At 38.1% G+C, this 16,486-nt stretch overlaps 1 protein-coding gene across 3 annotated transcripts in view; it reads left to right on the forward strand.

Moving 5' to 3' along the window:
* Window positions 1-16,486, forward strand: part of FER (FER tyrosine kinase) — a 192,104-nt gene that overhangs the window by 20,759 nt on the left and 154,859 nt on the right. For all 3 annotated transcript variants that reach the window (XM_084305460.1, XM_084305461.1, XM_084305462.1), the window contains exon 5: window positions 3,394-3,493. In XM_084305460.1, coding sequence (XP_084161586.1) covers window positions 3,394-3,493 — 100 coding nt within the window. The remainder of the gene's footprint in view (window positions 1-3,393; window positions 3,494-16,486) is intronic.

Genomic DNA, 16,486 nt, shown 5'->3' on the forward strand with positions numbered 1-16,486 from the left:
ATAAATCACATATAAACCAAATATAAAGGCTGCAGATGGAGCGCTTCGGGACCTTTTTTATTACAAGTCCCTTGTCTTGCTGATGTTGAAAGCATTGTGTCTAGCCAGTAAAGCTGACAGAAATCAGTTCAATTCAGGTGCTCTGGGGGAAGGTTAGCTGCAAATGTCAAAGAATAAACTGATAGTTTGAAAGGTCTACTGAGAGAAAGGAAAGCACTGCTTCTTCTTTCTTTCATCAGAGACTCAGAGATTTGGAGTAAAATAATTATAACGTATGAGTAATATACTGCAAATATCGTGGACTGGTGAGAAAAAGATTGGTGGGCTGGTTATAAGAAGAACCTTAAACTACTACTAAACATACATCATGTTAAATATGTTGGCTTTGTTAGGACTGCTTCAATAATCTGCTGGGATCTTGGCATCTTCCCCAGGTATTGGCTGTGAGAAGTACATCCTATTTGATGCATGGTTGGTTTGTCTGATCTATTGGCTGGCTTATCTGATAGAATTTCCAGGCCGAATAATCACGTCCACTTATGGATTGGTGCATCTGGAAATTGTCAGGATTGAAGATGGAGGGAAAGTGGTGGCGTATGTTAGAAATAATAGATGCTAAATTTATATTTATTGGTGTCCCTGCCCATGGCAGGGGGGTTGGAACTAGATGATCTTTACGGTCCCTTCCAACACAAGCCATTCTATGATTCTATAGAGAATGGAGAAATGGGGAAAGAAAGAAAATAAAGTGCAGCGGAAGCAAGACTGGTGGGTGTTCAGGTAGAGTTTTAGGGAGACTTTATAAAACATACTTATTGTGCTATTAAGTTAACTTAATGCAGTTAACAAAATGCAGTTTTTTTAAATAGGACTTTTTTCAGGTCTTTAAGACGTTAAGCACTTCCCAAATATTTAATTATAAACCATATTGTTTTTAATCATGGGCTGCATGGCGATGCAAGATGAATAAACTTGCACTGGTTTTGTAATTCCCTTCTTGCCCCACCCCCTCCCCAGCTCCTGCCTTCCTGGTTTTCCCAAGAAGCATTTGAACAACATTTTGGTTAGATTTGATGTGTTCCTTCATTGTTAGCTGACATTGTTTATTCAAAGGTTCTGTGTCACTAGAACACTACAGAATGGTTCCCAGAAATCCAAAACAGTTTTTGTGTTTTGTGGTGTTATGTCTGTTTTCATTATATGTGCTGACAAAATACTTATTATTTCCCAGGGCATTATCCAAAACTTGTAAAGATCCGTGTCTTTGCAGTTCATAATCTTCAGGCAATTTGGCCAAAAAAAAAATATATTTTTTCCTTCAGGTGAAATACTTATGTATCATACATTCTTATTCTAGAGACCTGCACAATGAGGAATCTTCTTTGGTAAAATTCTTGAGGGCAATGGGACACATGCTTTTTACACAATACAATAAAACCTGTATCTTCAGGTTTATTTCAGTTCCCATTAAGATCCTGAGTGTTTTTTCTTTCTTTTTGAATTTTGAGGAAAAAAAATTTAGAATGCTGTGCTACTTAGTTGGGCAATTCCTTGATATATATACATTGAGATAAGGATAATCACAGAATCACAGAATTTCTAGGTTGGAAGAGACCTCAAGATCATCGAGTCCAACCTCTGACCTAACGCTAACAGTCCCCACTAAACCATATCCCTAAGCTCTACATCTAAACGTCTTCTAAAGACTTCCAGGGATGGTGACTCCACCACTTCCCTGGGCAGCCTGTTCCAGTGCCTCACAACCCTTTCGGTAAAGAAGTTCTTCCTAAGATCCAACCTAAAACTCCCCTGGCGCAACTTAAGCCCATTCCCCCTCGTCCTGTCACCAGGCACGTGGGGGAACAGACCAACCTCCACCTCGCTACAGCCTTCTTTTAAGGTATCTGTAAAGAGCAATAAGGTCGCCTAATCCTTCACCACTTTACCTTCTTGAGAGTTAATTGAAGATGGAGACACTTTGATTTTCTCTGGTGGAAGAACGCAGTTTAAGAATCAGCAAAATTCATTTCACAGTTATTACAAAGGTTTCTTAGTATTAGCGGCCTAATTAAATGTTACTTTTTTTTTTTTTTTTTTTTGTAAGAGAAGCACATTCATTACCGTGTGTATGTTAGTTGTGTTCACTAGCTAATCCTGTCTTCTTATCCATTGCTTAACACAATTTTATAATACAAGTTTGCCATAAAGTTTATTTTTCATATACCATTTCTATTAATTTAAAATAACAGCAGATGTGAGCGATTTACAGCATAAATATGTATAAATATGAGATAAAAATTTGGGACTAATGTACACAAAATTTCTTGCCTTTAAGTTAAACCTGTGCACAGGTAGCCCAGGAATAGAAACTATATATAGCATCTTGTTTGCTCTTAAGGGAATTCCATCAAGTCTCCGGATGTTGTTCTTGTGGGTGAGGATAGTAGTGGTGAGAATAGGAGTGTCTGGGCCTGATGTAAGGAAGAAAGGGAGAACTGTGAACACCAGTTTTCTTCATGCTAGTTGCATGAGGAGCAGTTTTCCTGCACTCCAGATTTCCTTGTCAACACAGCGAGGGTGCTTCCATTAGATTAAGTTCCTCTTCCATGGTGAGTATATATTGCTTTGTCACAGTTTTTAATTTTCATTACCACTTATGCCACCTTTTTGGTATTATAGTGGCTGGTTTGTTATGAGCTTTTGTTATCAAATTGATGATTTGTGAGTATTTCTGAATAGTGCACTAATTTTCACACAGTGAATGAAAATTGGGGTTAGGAGAGTCAACATCATTGTAGTTTTCTGAACAAATGTTGTGATCAGTGGAGCTGCTTCTGATGGAAAGAAACTCCTTCAAGTGCTTTGTTCCACAGCACTCTTTTTTTACATTTTCTTTTTATAAATTCAAGTCTTATGACAGGTAGATCTGTTCATGCACGGTTGCTATTTCTAAACTGTTTACGTAAAATGCTATATCCAAAAGCTCTTTTGTCTTGGTAGTTGAGACACTAAAATAATTCCTTATTTTGCAGAGAACTTTTTCATCTAGTGTGTTTAATGAGCATCTTTTTTTTGTGCTTTTCTCCATTTTGATTGAAATAGAATAGTGTTTATAATAAGCTGGATTTCCTTTTAGTTATTACACTCCACTGCTCTGATCCATGTGGGGGACTCTGTTCCAGGCATCTTGTTTCATTCCATACATTTGTTGATTTTTTAAAAATTTTGTTGCCCTGTGGAATAGCCTGTTAAGACTATCTCAAGACAACAGAAAGTGTTAACATACTTATTTTGGGAAGTAAATCCAGTCATAGGATTAGTGAAAGAGAATTAACATTTTTAATGCTGGGGATAAGTATTCTTATTGCTCTTTATATTTCTGTTTTCTTGAAGGTCACAAAGACAGAACTAGAGAAACTAAAATCTAGCTATAGACAACTAATAAAAGAAGTAAATTCTGCCAAAGAAAAGTATAAAGAAGCTGTGGCTAAAGGTATGTGTCTGACTTGGGTTAATTTAATCTATTTTTTACTTCCTGTTATTTATTGCAAGGTAATGCTTTTGTTTTGAGCAACTTAAGTGTAATGTGAAAGCTCATTCAGTAAGTAAGCGAAGCTGTCTGTCATCAAGTGTACTTGGAGATACTCTAAAAGTTATAAAAACAGTGATAATCCTAAAAAAAAAAGTGGTAGCTCTGTCGTCCAGGTCTTCTGTCATTCCTTTAGTGGATGCATTTGGAATGTAAAATTGCTCATACCAACTGTTAATAGTGATAAACAGCTTGCAACTCTTTCTCACGTACATTGCAGCTGCAGCCTCCTTGCATCCTGTGACCTACTGTGGTTGCTGCAGTGGCATTAGCATCAGTTCCTGACACTTAGTAGAATAGAGCTGAAAGGAAGAGGGGAAAATAATTCATCTGCACACTGAGGTGCCTTAAAGTTTTTTTGGGGAATGATGTGTCCAAACTGCACAAATTTTGACTGCCATTGAATTATGCTAATGATTGGATCAATGAGAGACTTTGTTATATTATGTATTGGAACATGTTAATAATTGGTCTTACCTGCTTTGCTAAGTTTTATTTTTTTAAAGAAAATTAATTGCATGACAGTACATAAATATAGGTCCAACTTTACCATCGAGGTCCATCTTCACCACTTTGCATGACTATAAAATTATGTTAACTTGCCCTATCAGTGCTGAAAGGTTGTTTCTTTCTAAATTTGTCTAAAATTTGGATTGATTGTTGATAAGTGAATATAAAGACAAAACAGCGTGGGTAGGAGAAGTTGTACTTAGCACTTCTTAGCTTCAGCGTATCTTTTTTATTTATGCATGTATTCATTTGAGGATGTAAATACTTTCTCAGTTGTTCTTCTGTAGTTCCCCAGTTGCCTTCTACATGTTACTTTAATGTGGAGATTTATCTCCAAGTAACTCTGTAACTTGGGAGTGTATAGTATGTAACATGGAAAATATAATAGGGTGTTAGGATCCTAGTACGTTCTTTTTATCCCATCTTCCTGTTATAGCTCTGATGCATCTGCATTCCTGATGCATGAAACTTTCCCATTAAAATCAAAGACTGCCTTGGCTGTTCAGCAACTGTGATGTTTTGATGTGGTTATGATTAACTGAATTAATATTTCTTTAGATAGACAACAAACAAAAGCTATTTTTAAGGCACTTATTACTCCAGTGGTTTTCCTTAACCTTCTCTTTTCTGCTCCTCTTTAGTATTTGCCTTTCATTAGTACAGTTCGTAGTTGATTTAACTTTCAGTACTGTGTTACTGTAGATCTACTTTAACAAACCTCTGACCTTCGGAGAAACCGTGCAGGTTTTTCTTCCAAGAATTGCAGAAGTGTTTTGCCCCTGCTGCACCACAGGCCATCTTGTTTACAAATACCTTTGTGGTTGTGGGAGTGTAGAGGAGCTATGGTGGTTGTCTATCAGTTGCAGGTCAACTGAGCTCTGTCACTATTGTTAATGGTATTTCTGTGGGTTTCTGCACCTCTGCACCCTCAAGTTGTCAAGCTGGCTTGCAGGATGAACAAGTTAGGGAAGTCTTAAAATTGTAACGCTTCATTGCTGCAGGCCTTAGTTGAGTACCTAGTGCTTATTCAAAGTATGTGCTACTAGGAGATATGCCTCTTGTTAACATAAAAACTGGTTTGGTTTTTCAGGGTTTCCAGAATTACTGAAAACAAGGGAAGCAATATTGCATGCAGGAGCAGTGGCGGGGCCTACTTAGATATTAGAAATAAGCTGAAAAATGCTTTGTTAAAGAAAACAATGAAAACCTTTGCGCACCAGCCCTTAGAAGAAAGATGTTCAAAGAGCCAGTCCAGTTCCATTTCTGTACAATGTAATTCTTTGCAGATCCCATTCCTCTGGCAAGCAGAATCTGTGTTATGGTGCCTGGTTCCTCCTGGCTGGAGCAGGAGGGGACAGCTGCTCCACAAGAAATACGACTTTGTCTTTGCACCTGGGCTTCTGCATGCTAGATTATTTTTAAGTCCGTTTAGCACCTGTGCATGGAAGTGGTCAACACGAAAACCAAAGCAAGTTACACAATGGGGTGATGTAGGAACTTCTCTATTTTGCAGATAAAACAACTTAGAAATTTGGTGACTTTTTGTAACAGAGAATTTGTCTTCTACCAAGAGAGTAAATTTAATACAGCTGCTACTGAAAGAGGTACAAGTGTGTCTCTAGTTTGGGAAAACAGATGCTTACATGTTTTCTGGTTGAGCTATTAAAAGGGAAATTAATTTTTGAGCTAAACACCTACAACAGAGGATTTAACTGGCAGGGTTAGAGACTATTGGAAGCGATCTTAATCGGTAGCAGTTGTTTTATAATAATTTTTCTGCAGCTACAGTGCAGTAAACTTTAGCTACTGTGTGTCCTACTTTCCAGCAGCTAACAGGACAGTTGCAGGGAATCAACATGCCGATGCCTTAATGCGGAGTTACAGCTGTCTTCGCTTCCTCCTGAAAACAGCTAGGAGAACCTGTGGGAAGGGTAGTAAGAGTAAGGGTTAAAAACTGAATAATGGTACCAGTTAAGTACTGGTTCTGTTTGTGTTAGGGCAATGGGAAGGCAGCTGCTGGAGAGTTTGGGTAGGGAAGTGGTTCTGTAGTGAGGAAATGGAACTGCTTTCTGAAGGGTACGGGAGCTTCATTATGGAGGGGTATTTGCTCTCCTATCTGGAGAAATGCAGAGGTGGTGGCCGGGGAGTTTTTCTGGGCAACCTGCCTGTTGCAGTGCTTCTGCTTGGTCCCTGCTGGGGAAGCAGTGGCACAGCTGAGTTGCAGAGGGCACTCCACGAAGTCCTGGCTGCTGCTTGGTGCTGAGACCGGACGGCATTGCCCTGTCAGGACCACCAGCGTCTGCACGCTGTGCCCGTCTGGAACCACCAGTTCATCACGTCTGTTCCTTACCCCGTTTAACCATGATTTGCTGTTCCTTTGTGGCCCATGATGACCATGGCAATCACAAATGTAGACCGGCTCGTCATGCTTGGGTGTGGAGTCCCCGTCTGTCAGGCAATCTGTTTGGTGCTACTCACGTGGTTGATAGGCAGATTTTGGCTTTTACAGTCCTTTATTCTATGATTTTCTGTGCGTTGAGAGAAAAGCAAACTGATAGGGGTAAAGTCAGTGAGCTGAACTAGTCCAGTGCCTCTCTAATGATGTATAATTAAGCAACTGGGGAAATGGTTATTCATTCTGATAGCCTCTTCTGGTTTTAGAAGGTGGAGATTTTCTGTAAAAAAATAAGAATGCACATCATGCTCCTTTGCAGAACTGAGGGGATTATTTGGAGCAAAGCGCAAAAAAAAACCCTACTAGATTGTCTTTCTGTTATGAAAGGGACAGCCCTCTGAAATGTTTTGAATGTGTGATACAGAGAAGAAAGATGTGTAAACTTCTTCCAGCAGTGGTCCCAAGTGACAGTCACAGATGGGGCACAATGCTGTGCCTACAGTGCTGCAGTGACATCAGTGATGCTGAGTAACAAGGTACAGAAATACAGCATGGCATGTGGGCTTAGCTGCAGCAGGAAAACACATGAAAACAAAGCTTATGCCAAATAATAAAGACATGGCTTTGCCAAAGAAGAGGTCACAAAGTTCTAAAAAGTTTTGTAAATTGGCAACTGTGGAACAGTTGTAGACATTTCTTGTTACAATTTGACTCTTAGTTGATTGGATCACTAATAGTTTCCAAGTAAGGATGTTCTTTTCACAGTTATTTTTATTTCTGCAGAGTGGTGCTTCTGTATTAAATTTAGTTCAGCATGTGTTTGTGGAGATTTCCAGTTTTTAAATTTTTGATTTCTTTTTTTGATTAAAGAGTACTTACTATTAGATAGAAAAAAAAAGCTTAAGTAAGAAAATGATAACATGAATTAGAAAAAAAAATAAATGTGATCTTTTCATTACACTTTAAAAAATATGTATGGAAAGCATTAATTTTTAGAATTTAGCGTGTATTTGTAGAACTGATTTTGGTATTATGTATTAAAATGTGAAATAATGCTTTTATATCAGTTAATTTTTGCAAGTTGGAGTAGAGCCAATTTGGCCTTGGGAGGTTCATACTGAATTTGAATATAATACCTTTAGGCAGCAAAATTTGTAATTTTCATGTAGATACATCTTGTACAGATGTTTATTGTGTTCTTGTTGCTAGTTAGTTACTGACTGAATACAGGAACTAGGTTGTAATGTTCTAATGTGATAGAATGGATCTGAAATAAAGGAAAAATACATTAATTCTTAATGTAGAATTTAATTATTTCATTTTATGCTGTTACAGCAGTATAAAATGGAGGTACATATATGAAATTTCTCTAAATTGGCTTGTGTTCCCTGACAGTGTTGTGATTTAGAGGAGACTAGAAATATTAATATTACACCTAGTACATTGTAAAACATTGCATCTGCTGGAAAAATGCTTTCTGAACCCTGCGACTCTTGTGATTTAGTACTTCAGAACTGATGTGACTTCCGTGGTACATATTGAAGTTTCATGACAGCGTAAGCTGTAGCTATGATAAATAAGGAAGCTGTTGAAAAAGCTTTCATTAAACCAAATTATTGTCCTGCTACTCTTTGTGATAGCTGAGTGGCCAGAAAATGCTTTTATTAGGTGGCTGGTGCATTCATTCTGAGATGCCTGTAAAATTATACTGCTACATTTCCTAGTGGCGTGTGTTGCCTTTAGGCTTTGCTGAGGTCAGAGGAACTCTTACTATTTATTTATTTATTTATTTATTTATTTATTTTTGACTGGAAGTCACGTGTTCTGAGATGGAACAAATGCTGCTGTCTGAACTGGCCCGTCTCAGAGATGTCAGCAGGCTGGATGGATTTCACATTAATACTCAGTTGCAAGTGTTACAACTCACAGGCACTACAGTAATGCTTGAAAGGGCTAGGGTTGTTCCTTGCATGTGAAATAAAGCTTCTAGAGAAGGAAACTCTGGGACTTGCAGTGACAAGAGATCTTGGTGACTTCTGGTGGAGTTTGGGACCAGCTTGCACGTAGTGTTTCCACTCAAAGTGGACATGCAGCATGGACCTACCCTCTTCAGGCTTCACAGACTAGCACTTACAGCTTGGCAAGAGTTTTTTAGTGGTGCTTATTAGCTCAACCATCTTAAAGCAGTTCATAAGGTTGCTTTTTTTTGTTTTGTTTTGTTATTTTTGTACCTTGTTTATCTTAACTTCTGATATGCATTAAGCAAATATCTTTTATTGAACTAACTCTTAGCTCAGAAGTTTAGGTCTTCAGTGTTCTGTAAACTTGAAATCTGTAAGTATATACAAATAATTTTGTTTTGTCCCCATCAGAAAAATATTTGTTACTTGCACTCATTAATTTGGTAGATAAGGTTTGGGAAAAACTTTTTATCCTCGTCTCAGGACTAAGATGTGTGGAGGAGGACGTGCACGATTTTCATTGTTGAAGAAACATATTCATGTAAGCCTCTTGCAAGGTACAAAGGGAAGAAAAAGACCTTAGACTCCTGTCTTTTTTCTGTCTTTTTGATTTCATGTTAAGTTACAGTGCTGTTAAGTAATAGCACTGTGCTTGCATCTTTTTTTTGGAAACAAGTAAACAAAACAATCCTAGCTTAGTTGCAGCAGTTTGCATAAAAAGTCCTGTGTAGACTGGTGTAAGCTGCCTGCTGATGGGGAGCAGCGAATGGATTCCTTGTGCTGTTTTGCTTGCGTGCCTGGCTTTTGCTTTACCTTGTGAGCTGCCTTTCTCTCCACCCGTGAGTTCTTGCACTTTTACCTTTCCAATTTTCTTCCCCCATCCCACCTGGGGAGAGTGAGTGATCAGCTGGGTGGTGATGAGCTGCCTGCTGGGGCTAAGCTGCAAGCTTGCTTTAAAAAAAAATGTCGCTAGAAGATGATCTATGTAAAAGACATAACCATCTCACTAACAAGTACAAAAAACGTTTTCAGTAGAGTAATGCAAGCAAATAATATAAAGGAACATTCTTTTCTAGGCACAGTGAAATAATGCTCTGAAAACGTGTGTCTTCAGAATTGAAATAAATAAGGAAGTGATTACGTGGGAGGTTTGTTGTATTGATAAACAAATGTAGAGACAGAAAAATACTGAAGAATTATTTTTGTTATCAGAAATGATGAAAAATATGTAGATGAAAAGATAGGTTCAGTTCTGGGAAATTATTTGAAAAACTACTGTCATAAATACTGTTAAATGTCTAACAGATCACTGGATGCATTGGTGGAGCTTTATGCTTTATTACTGAGACTTAAAAAAGAAAAAAGATTTTAAAATAAACCTGTTTTTTTCCCTGACTAAAGTGTTCTCAATATTTGCCTCCTTTCTCAAAGGCGGATACATACTTTATTCTAGAAAAAGTAACTAAATAAAATAAAAACCCTAATGCTTGCTCTTTCTTCTCCATTTTAAACTTGTCTGAAATCAAATGCTGTGGTACCCAAGTGAAGTTTTAATGGAAATTATAGAAAATCTGAAGCTAAGCTTTCTGGCTTTTCTTGGAAAGTAAACCATGAAGGTCAGACAGTCAGACTTTAATTTAAAATAAAGGTATTTATTTTTATTTCATAAGCCACAGGATAAGCCAAAAGAGGGATGAGATATCCAAAGGAGCCTTCTGAAGTGCTCAAGGAGAATAACTTGTTCTGTGCTCGTACATCATGCTCTGTGTTACATCTGGAGAAGGGAGGGAAGAGGATGCACACTCCTGCCAGTTCTCCCCCTGTTCTGCTCAGTTACTCACACTGCAGACCAGGCTGAGGAGTTTGAGACTGGAGTTTTGGTCTGTCTTGCTCTGTAGTGTGTAATAGATAATTGGATAGAATTCTAAGATTTGTTTCAAACTGTACAAATATAAATTGGTGTAAATCTAACAGCAAAAATGCTGCACGTGTAGCTTGAGAAGTGTGAAGAAGACTGCAAGGTCAAGCAAAGGTAGGATTCAGCCACCAATCATGCAGCAAATTTTGCAAGTTTCAGAAAACCTGCTTCTTTACACTGTTAGGGAACAGTTCCTGGAAATGTGTAGTTTCAAAGAGGAAATGAGTTGAAAGAAGAGACTCTTCTGAGCTAGGTCTGAAGCAACTACGGCGTCTTTGCGTTCTGTAAGAGCGCTACAAGGTCAGTGTTCATGTATGAATGCTCCCTACTTTCCTCTATGACTGTGTTACTGTTGGGAAGACAGTAATTCACATTGTACAATGAAGCTTTTGGAAAGCTTGCAGAAGGAAAAGTGAAATGTCTGCCCAGGCCCCAAGGACTCAGGCAGCACTGCATGTCCCTGCCTGATCCCCCCAGGGCTCTCTCCCACCTCAGCCCAGGCCCAGGCCGCCATGTTGAGGGAGGTGATCCTGCCCCCAGCGAGGCCACACCTGGAGTCTTGTGCCCAGCTCTGGGCTCCCCAGTGCCAGAGGGAGATGGAGCTACTGCAGTGAGTCCAGAGGAGGGCTACTAATACGGTGAGAGGACTGGAGCACCACTCACACGAGGACAGGCTGAGAGAGCTGGGCCTGTTTAGCCTGGAAAAGAGAAGACTGAAGGAAGACTTCATCAATGTATATAAATATCTGAGGGAAGGGTGTCAAGAGGATGGAACCAGTCTCTTCAGTTGTGCCCAGCAACAGGATGAGAGGCAATGGGCACAAACTGAAGCACAGGACGTTCTGGCTCACTATGAGGGGGCACTTCTGTGCTGTGAGGGTGACAGAGCACTGGGACAGGTTGCCCAGAGAGGCTGTGGTGTCTCCTCTGGAGATATTCAAAACCCACCTGGCTGCCATCCTGCACAATGTGCTCTAGGCTATCCTGCTTGGCAGGGGGTTGGACCAGATGATCTTCAGAGGTCCCTCCCAGCCCTGCCCATTCTGTGATTCTGCTGTCACTTGTTACCAATAACCAAAAAGTCCATCTTGCTTTAGGGTTCAGGTAAAGCTCCTTCACATGGGTGCTTGCTTAATACTGTTGGCTTGTATTTCTTGGTTGCAGTTCACTATGTGTACCACATAGATAAGCACCTGTATGGGTTGGGAGCAGATAGCTCACACTATCTGCTTTAGTGTGAGCTTTGTCTTTTCATTTAGTATGAATGCTTCTAATGTAGCCAGACACCCACTTTTCTTCTTGGTTCAGCCTCGCTTAAAATTAAAGTGGCATAAAATCCTTCAGTTCTCTCTGACATGACTAGTTATTTTAACTCCATAATGACATGGATTTTTTGGTGTCCTTCAGCTCTTGCTTCTAATGTACTTGTGGGGCTTTGCCTGTCTTCTTTTGTGACTTTGATAGCTGTAGTTTTTATTACCTTGATTTTAATCCTGATTTTTATATGTATGTACCTGTTCGGTTCTTTCTGTTTTCAATTCTGATTCAGTATCTTTTATTATTTTCCTTGTCAGGTCAGGAAGTAGTAGCATTCACCTTGTATTGGAGAATATTCACCTTGTATTTTTTATTGCAAAGAAACATCTGCAGGTTTTTGAAATCCATTACGTGTTTTTTTCTGGTCACTGTTTGTTACTTTTGTCAGAATTGCTTTCCATGTTTGTGTGCGTAAACATTTTTTCAGCATATCAATGAGAATTAAATTTCAGGTATTTATTTTTAACTTACATTTTTCACTGGGTGTAAAGTGCTTCCCATGCCATGTTATAGGCACTAGCCAGTTGCCAACACATGAATGAGTATATGCAGTTCCCTGCTGCCTCCAGTTTCTTTAGATGCTTTGCTGTTGTTTGAAGAACAAGTAGTCAACCACGAGTTGTCTGGCTAGTAAAGGATCCTCTGCTCCTGAAGCAGCTGTTTTGGTCTTGTGCTATTGTCTTTTCTTACTCCAATAACCAAATACTGTCTTATAACTAATGTTCTATGAGTGAGAAGCCAGAGGCAATCTTTCTTGAAATACCGTAACACAGGACTCCTAGACGATGTCTGGGATTTATGTGAAAATTGGACAAAAGGTTTCTGCAGACGTTTCTCTGTAATGGTAGACACTCCAAATGGCTCTATCAGATTTATGCTGCGTTCGCATGCTATATTTAGTATTTCAATTATGCTGTTTCAAAAAGCAATTATGGTATGTATTGTTTTATATGAGGAAACACTTAAAAGATGCAAAAATCTGAGAGAACATCTCAAGTGTTGACAAACTTTTGGCTATCTGTGTTTTGCCAATTTTTTCTTCTTTAAAACATGTTTTTCCTTTCCTGTCCACAGAGGTCCCAAACAAACAAATCAAATAAAAACAAAGCAAACTTAAGAACGAACAGCTTAAAAACTGATACTTTTAGGAGGTCTTCTAGACAGCTTTTCTCCCTGCTGATGCAAAGCAATGCTGGGAGGAAAAAAATGCAATCTTTCTGTAAAGTAGGATTCTTTGGTAGAGGGCTTTGTTGGAGCAGTTGTATCTGCCGTGAAACAGAACTTCAGGGGTTATGGTGGCATGTATCCATTAAAGTACAGTGTTGCACTTCTGTTTTCTACCAGCTGGTCTACAAGGTAGACATAAAGAAATTGTTTCTTAAAGCATTCAGTCCTGGAATTTTTTATGACCACTTTTTGCACTTAATCTATCCAAAATGTTTCTTTTAGGACTTTTGATGTTGAGGGGAGCGCTTTGTATCTCATGTTACTCAAACCTGAGATTTGCACTGTATGCTTTTTTTCCTTAAAAAGGATAATTTTTAAATAAAATCATATATTTTAATAGTTGGACCCGATGATCTTAGAGGTCTTAATCAACTTAAATGATTTTATTTGATCTTTTTGGACCTTTACTTTCATTATTAGCTGTTACATAAGATTTAGCTGAAGGGCTTAAACTGAAGGAGCTTAACTGGAATTTTCTGTTGCAAAAACATTGAAGTGTTGGTCAGTACTTTAACCTACACTGTCATGAAGTTGAACTTGAAATGTGAACAGCTAAACTTGTACTAGTTCTTGAGTCGTAAACATTGTACTACAGATACCTATCAGGAGGTTGATCCTTGTTCTGTGCAAATTAGTGGATGCTTTACTCTGCATTCTGTAGTGTCACGGTTTTGCTGTTTGAAGAAAAGATCTGTAATCCAGATTTGAAAAGCTTAAAACCCGAAGCTTGCCCGTGCATGTCTTCAAGCTGCATGCCCTACCAGCGTGTGTCAAACCTTACAGTACTCCACCAGTAAAGGTTTCTGAACTATGAATCACCACAAACAGTTTTCAGCTGTTAAACTAAACCAAAAATTTACACCATAAATAACCACTACCTAACAGAGACTGTCAATATTGTATTTCTTTCAGAAACCTCATTAAGATCTAAACTATCCCTTTCTCCCATCTGTGTGGAGAAAAGTCCTTTGCTATACATTGCTCCTTAGGAGAACAGGTCCACTAATTTTAGACTAAATCAGTGTATCATGCACACTGAACTTTTAAATGTAGTCTTTGGACCTATGATTAATTAAAGAAATGTAGCTACAGAGCTACAGTACTACTTCTGCATTGCAATTTGTTTTATAAAACAGCAAAATGCAGTGAGGCTGAGAACACAGTTGTTCAATGTGTCAATTAACACAGAAGAAAACATCCAATTTTCTTTATCTGTATAATGAATTTCATGAATAGATCTAATTATAATTCTACTGCCACCAGTTGTTGACAAATCTGTTTAATGTTTATAAAAACAGACTGTGTGTACAATATGTTAGGCTATAAACCATATTATGAAGCTTGCAAAATTCAATTATGAGAGTTTGACATTTGCAAAGAAAAGGCCGGCATTCTTGCTATGCCATTCTAGAGAGTCAAGTATTTCAATTCCTAGTGAAAATTACTTGAAGTTCAAATACCAGAGTATAATATCTTGAGATAATTTTGGATTATGTAATTCCGAACGTGCTGGCCAAATAGCCTGAGTAAGAGTGGCCAAACTTGTAATAAAAACGAAAAACGATCCAGCATTTCTTCCTCTCCCACTGCTGTGTTCCCCTCTCCCAAGGAGTGCTCGGTCCAGTGCCTCTGCTAAAGAATTAGTCTAAGGCAAGGAAGGCTTGTTTTTTCCTGCTCTGATTTCCAGCTGCCTTCTCCCCTTTCATCCAGTCCCTGTACTGTAGCTACTACCCGACTGCTTCCTCTCCTGACTCTCTTCAGTTACCTTTCCATCATCTTTACGTGTTCTCTTATTCTCCACAAAGACCATGTAGATAGGTCTTGTCTCTGGACAGCCAACTGTAACCAACTGTATTTGAAAGCTGGGTGTGTATGGTGATTTGATTTATTCTCAAATTTGTTGGAGTGTTCTGCTAAGGAATTATGTGTATAGCAAAGTCCTCAAGGCAGATAGGAAAATGGGATACTGAGCTATACCATTTTCCTGTACTCTCGGTGCACTGATGTCAGACATGTTCAGTCATTCCAATTTCTGGAATACTATTCTGAGCATGCTGTTTGTTGTTTTTTTTTTTTTTTATTATTATTTTATTTTTTTATTTTTTTTATTTTTATTTATTTATTTATTTATTTTTATTTTGTTGTTGTTGTTTTGTTTTTCTAAACTGCCCTCCAAGTGATATATGTTTAATTTAGAAATAAGTACTACAATATTCTGATGTTTTCCCTTGGGAAAATAATATATAATTAAATAAAATGGGCTCCCCATGAAAAATGAGTTTTTGGTTGTTCGCTTCAGTTGACATCTTTATCAACATCTTTATCACCTCATATATCAGGCCCCAACTAATATTCCTGAGGCACTCTGTTGAGTGCCTACTTCCTCCTTTAAAAGCCGATCAGAAAAAAACTTCCTCAAGTTTCTTTTGAGTTGTAAAGCTAAATACTTTCCTGTCCTGCTAATTTTTTCTTACTTCGTTTGTTCTCTAACCTCTTCTTCTGATGTCTCTGAAGAGAGATTCTGTGACTCTTTTATACAGAGACTTTTCAGCATGGAAATCTCTGAAGGTCATTCACAGTGAAAATGAATGCAGAAAAAGATTTTTTTCTATCAGCTCCTTTTATATAACAACCATTCTTTACATTTTCTGACGAGCTTGCTGACTCCAGTGTATTTGAAAGAGGATTTATTATCAGTTTTATTGCTATTTTACAAGTTTTTCCTGCAAATCTTTTTTGACATGTGATAATGTGTTTCTATGTTTTAATTTGTCAGAGTTCACAAACCTTTGAGTGTTCCTTGTTTGACAAAATTTCAGCTTTTCAAGGTCTGCTTTCAAGTCCCAATCTGCCACTTTTTCGTTTTATCTGCTGCTTTGTGATAGGTGGTTGACATGTTAAAATAAAGTTTTCTTTATTACTTTATTTTAAGATTGTAAGAGATGTATCAGTATGATTGAGATTTTTAGTTAGTGTGCGTTTATCTGTGCAGGCTATTATGAATCTGCGTTTGATAATTGCAGATACAGATTCATTTAGAATGCTTTCAGTGCCTGAAAAAAGTCATCAGACACTTCATAAATATCAGACACTTCATAAATATTGAGGAGATAACGAGGATATGAGTAAGAGCTTATATGTCTCAGTAAGGAAACATGTCAAAATAATATATTATCCTTTTATGACAAGGGCAATGCATGATCAAGTTGGAAATATCCTAATAGAGGTGCAAAACTGCCTGCATAAAACTGCTTGGTGAATGGTTATTAACGGGGTCCTGTCAGAATAATCTATCCTGTGGGACATGAGAGGATATATGTTGGGATTAGGTGTGGGTGGTCTTCCAGTGTTTCATCACTTTGAACCAGAGTTTGCTTATTAAATTTACAGGTGTCACTATACCTTAAAGGGATTTAAAGTGCATTGGAGGACAGCTGTAGAGTTTAAAATAATTTGAGAAACTGGAGAGATGGTTGGAAAAATGTAGTGGGTTCTTTTTTTTTTTCTTCCAAGATCAGATTAACTAGATCAGATTAACTCAACAGATTAATTAGGTCATCACTAATTAG

This window comes from Netta rufina (assembly GCF_964035555.1).
Source record: "Netta rufina genome assembly, chromosome: Z".
Lineage (NCBI taxonomy): Eukaryota > Metazoa > Chordata > Aves > Anseriformes > Anatidae > Netta > Netta rufina.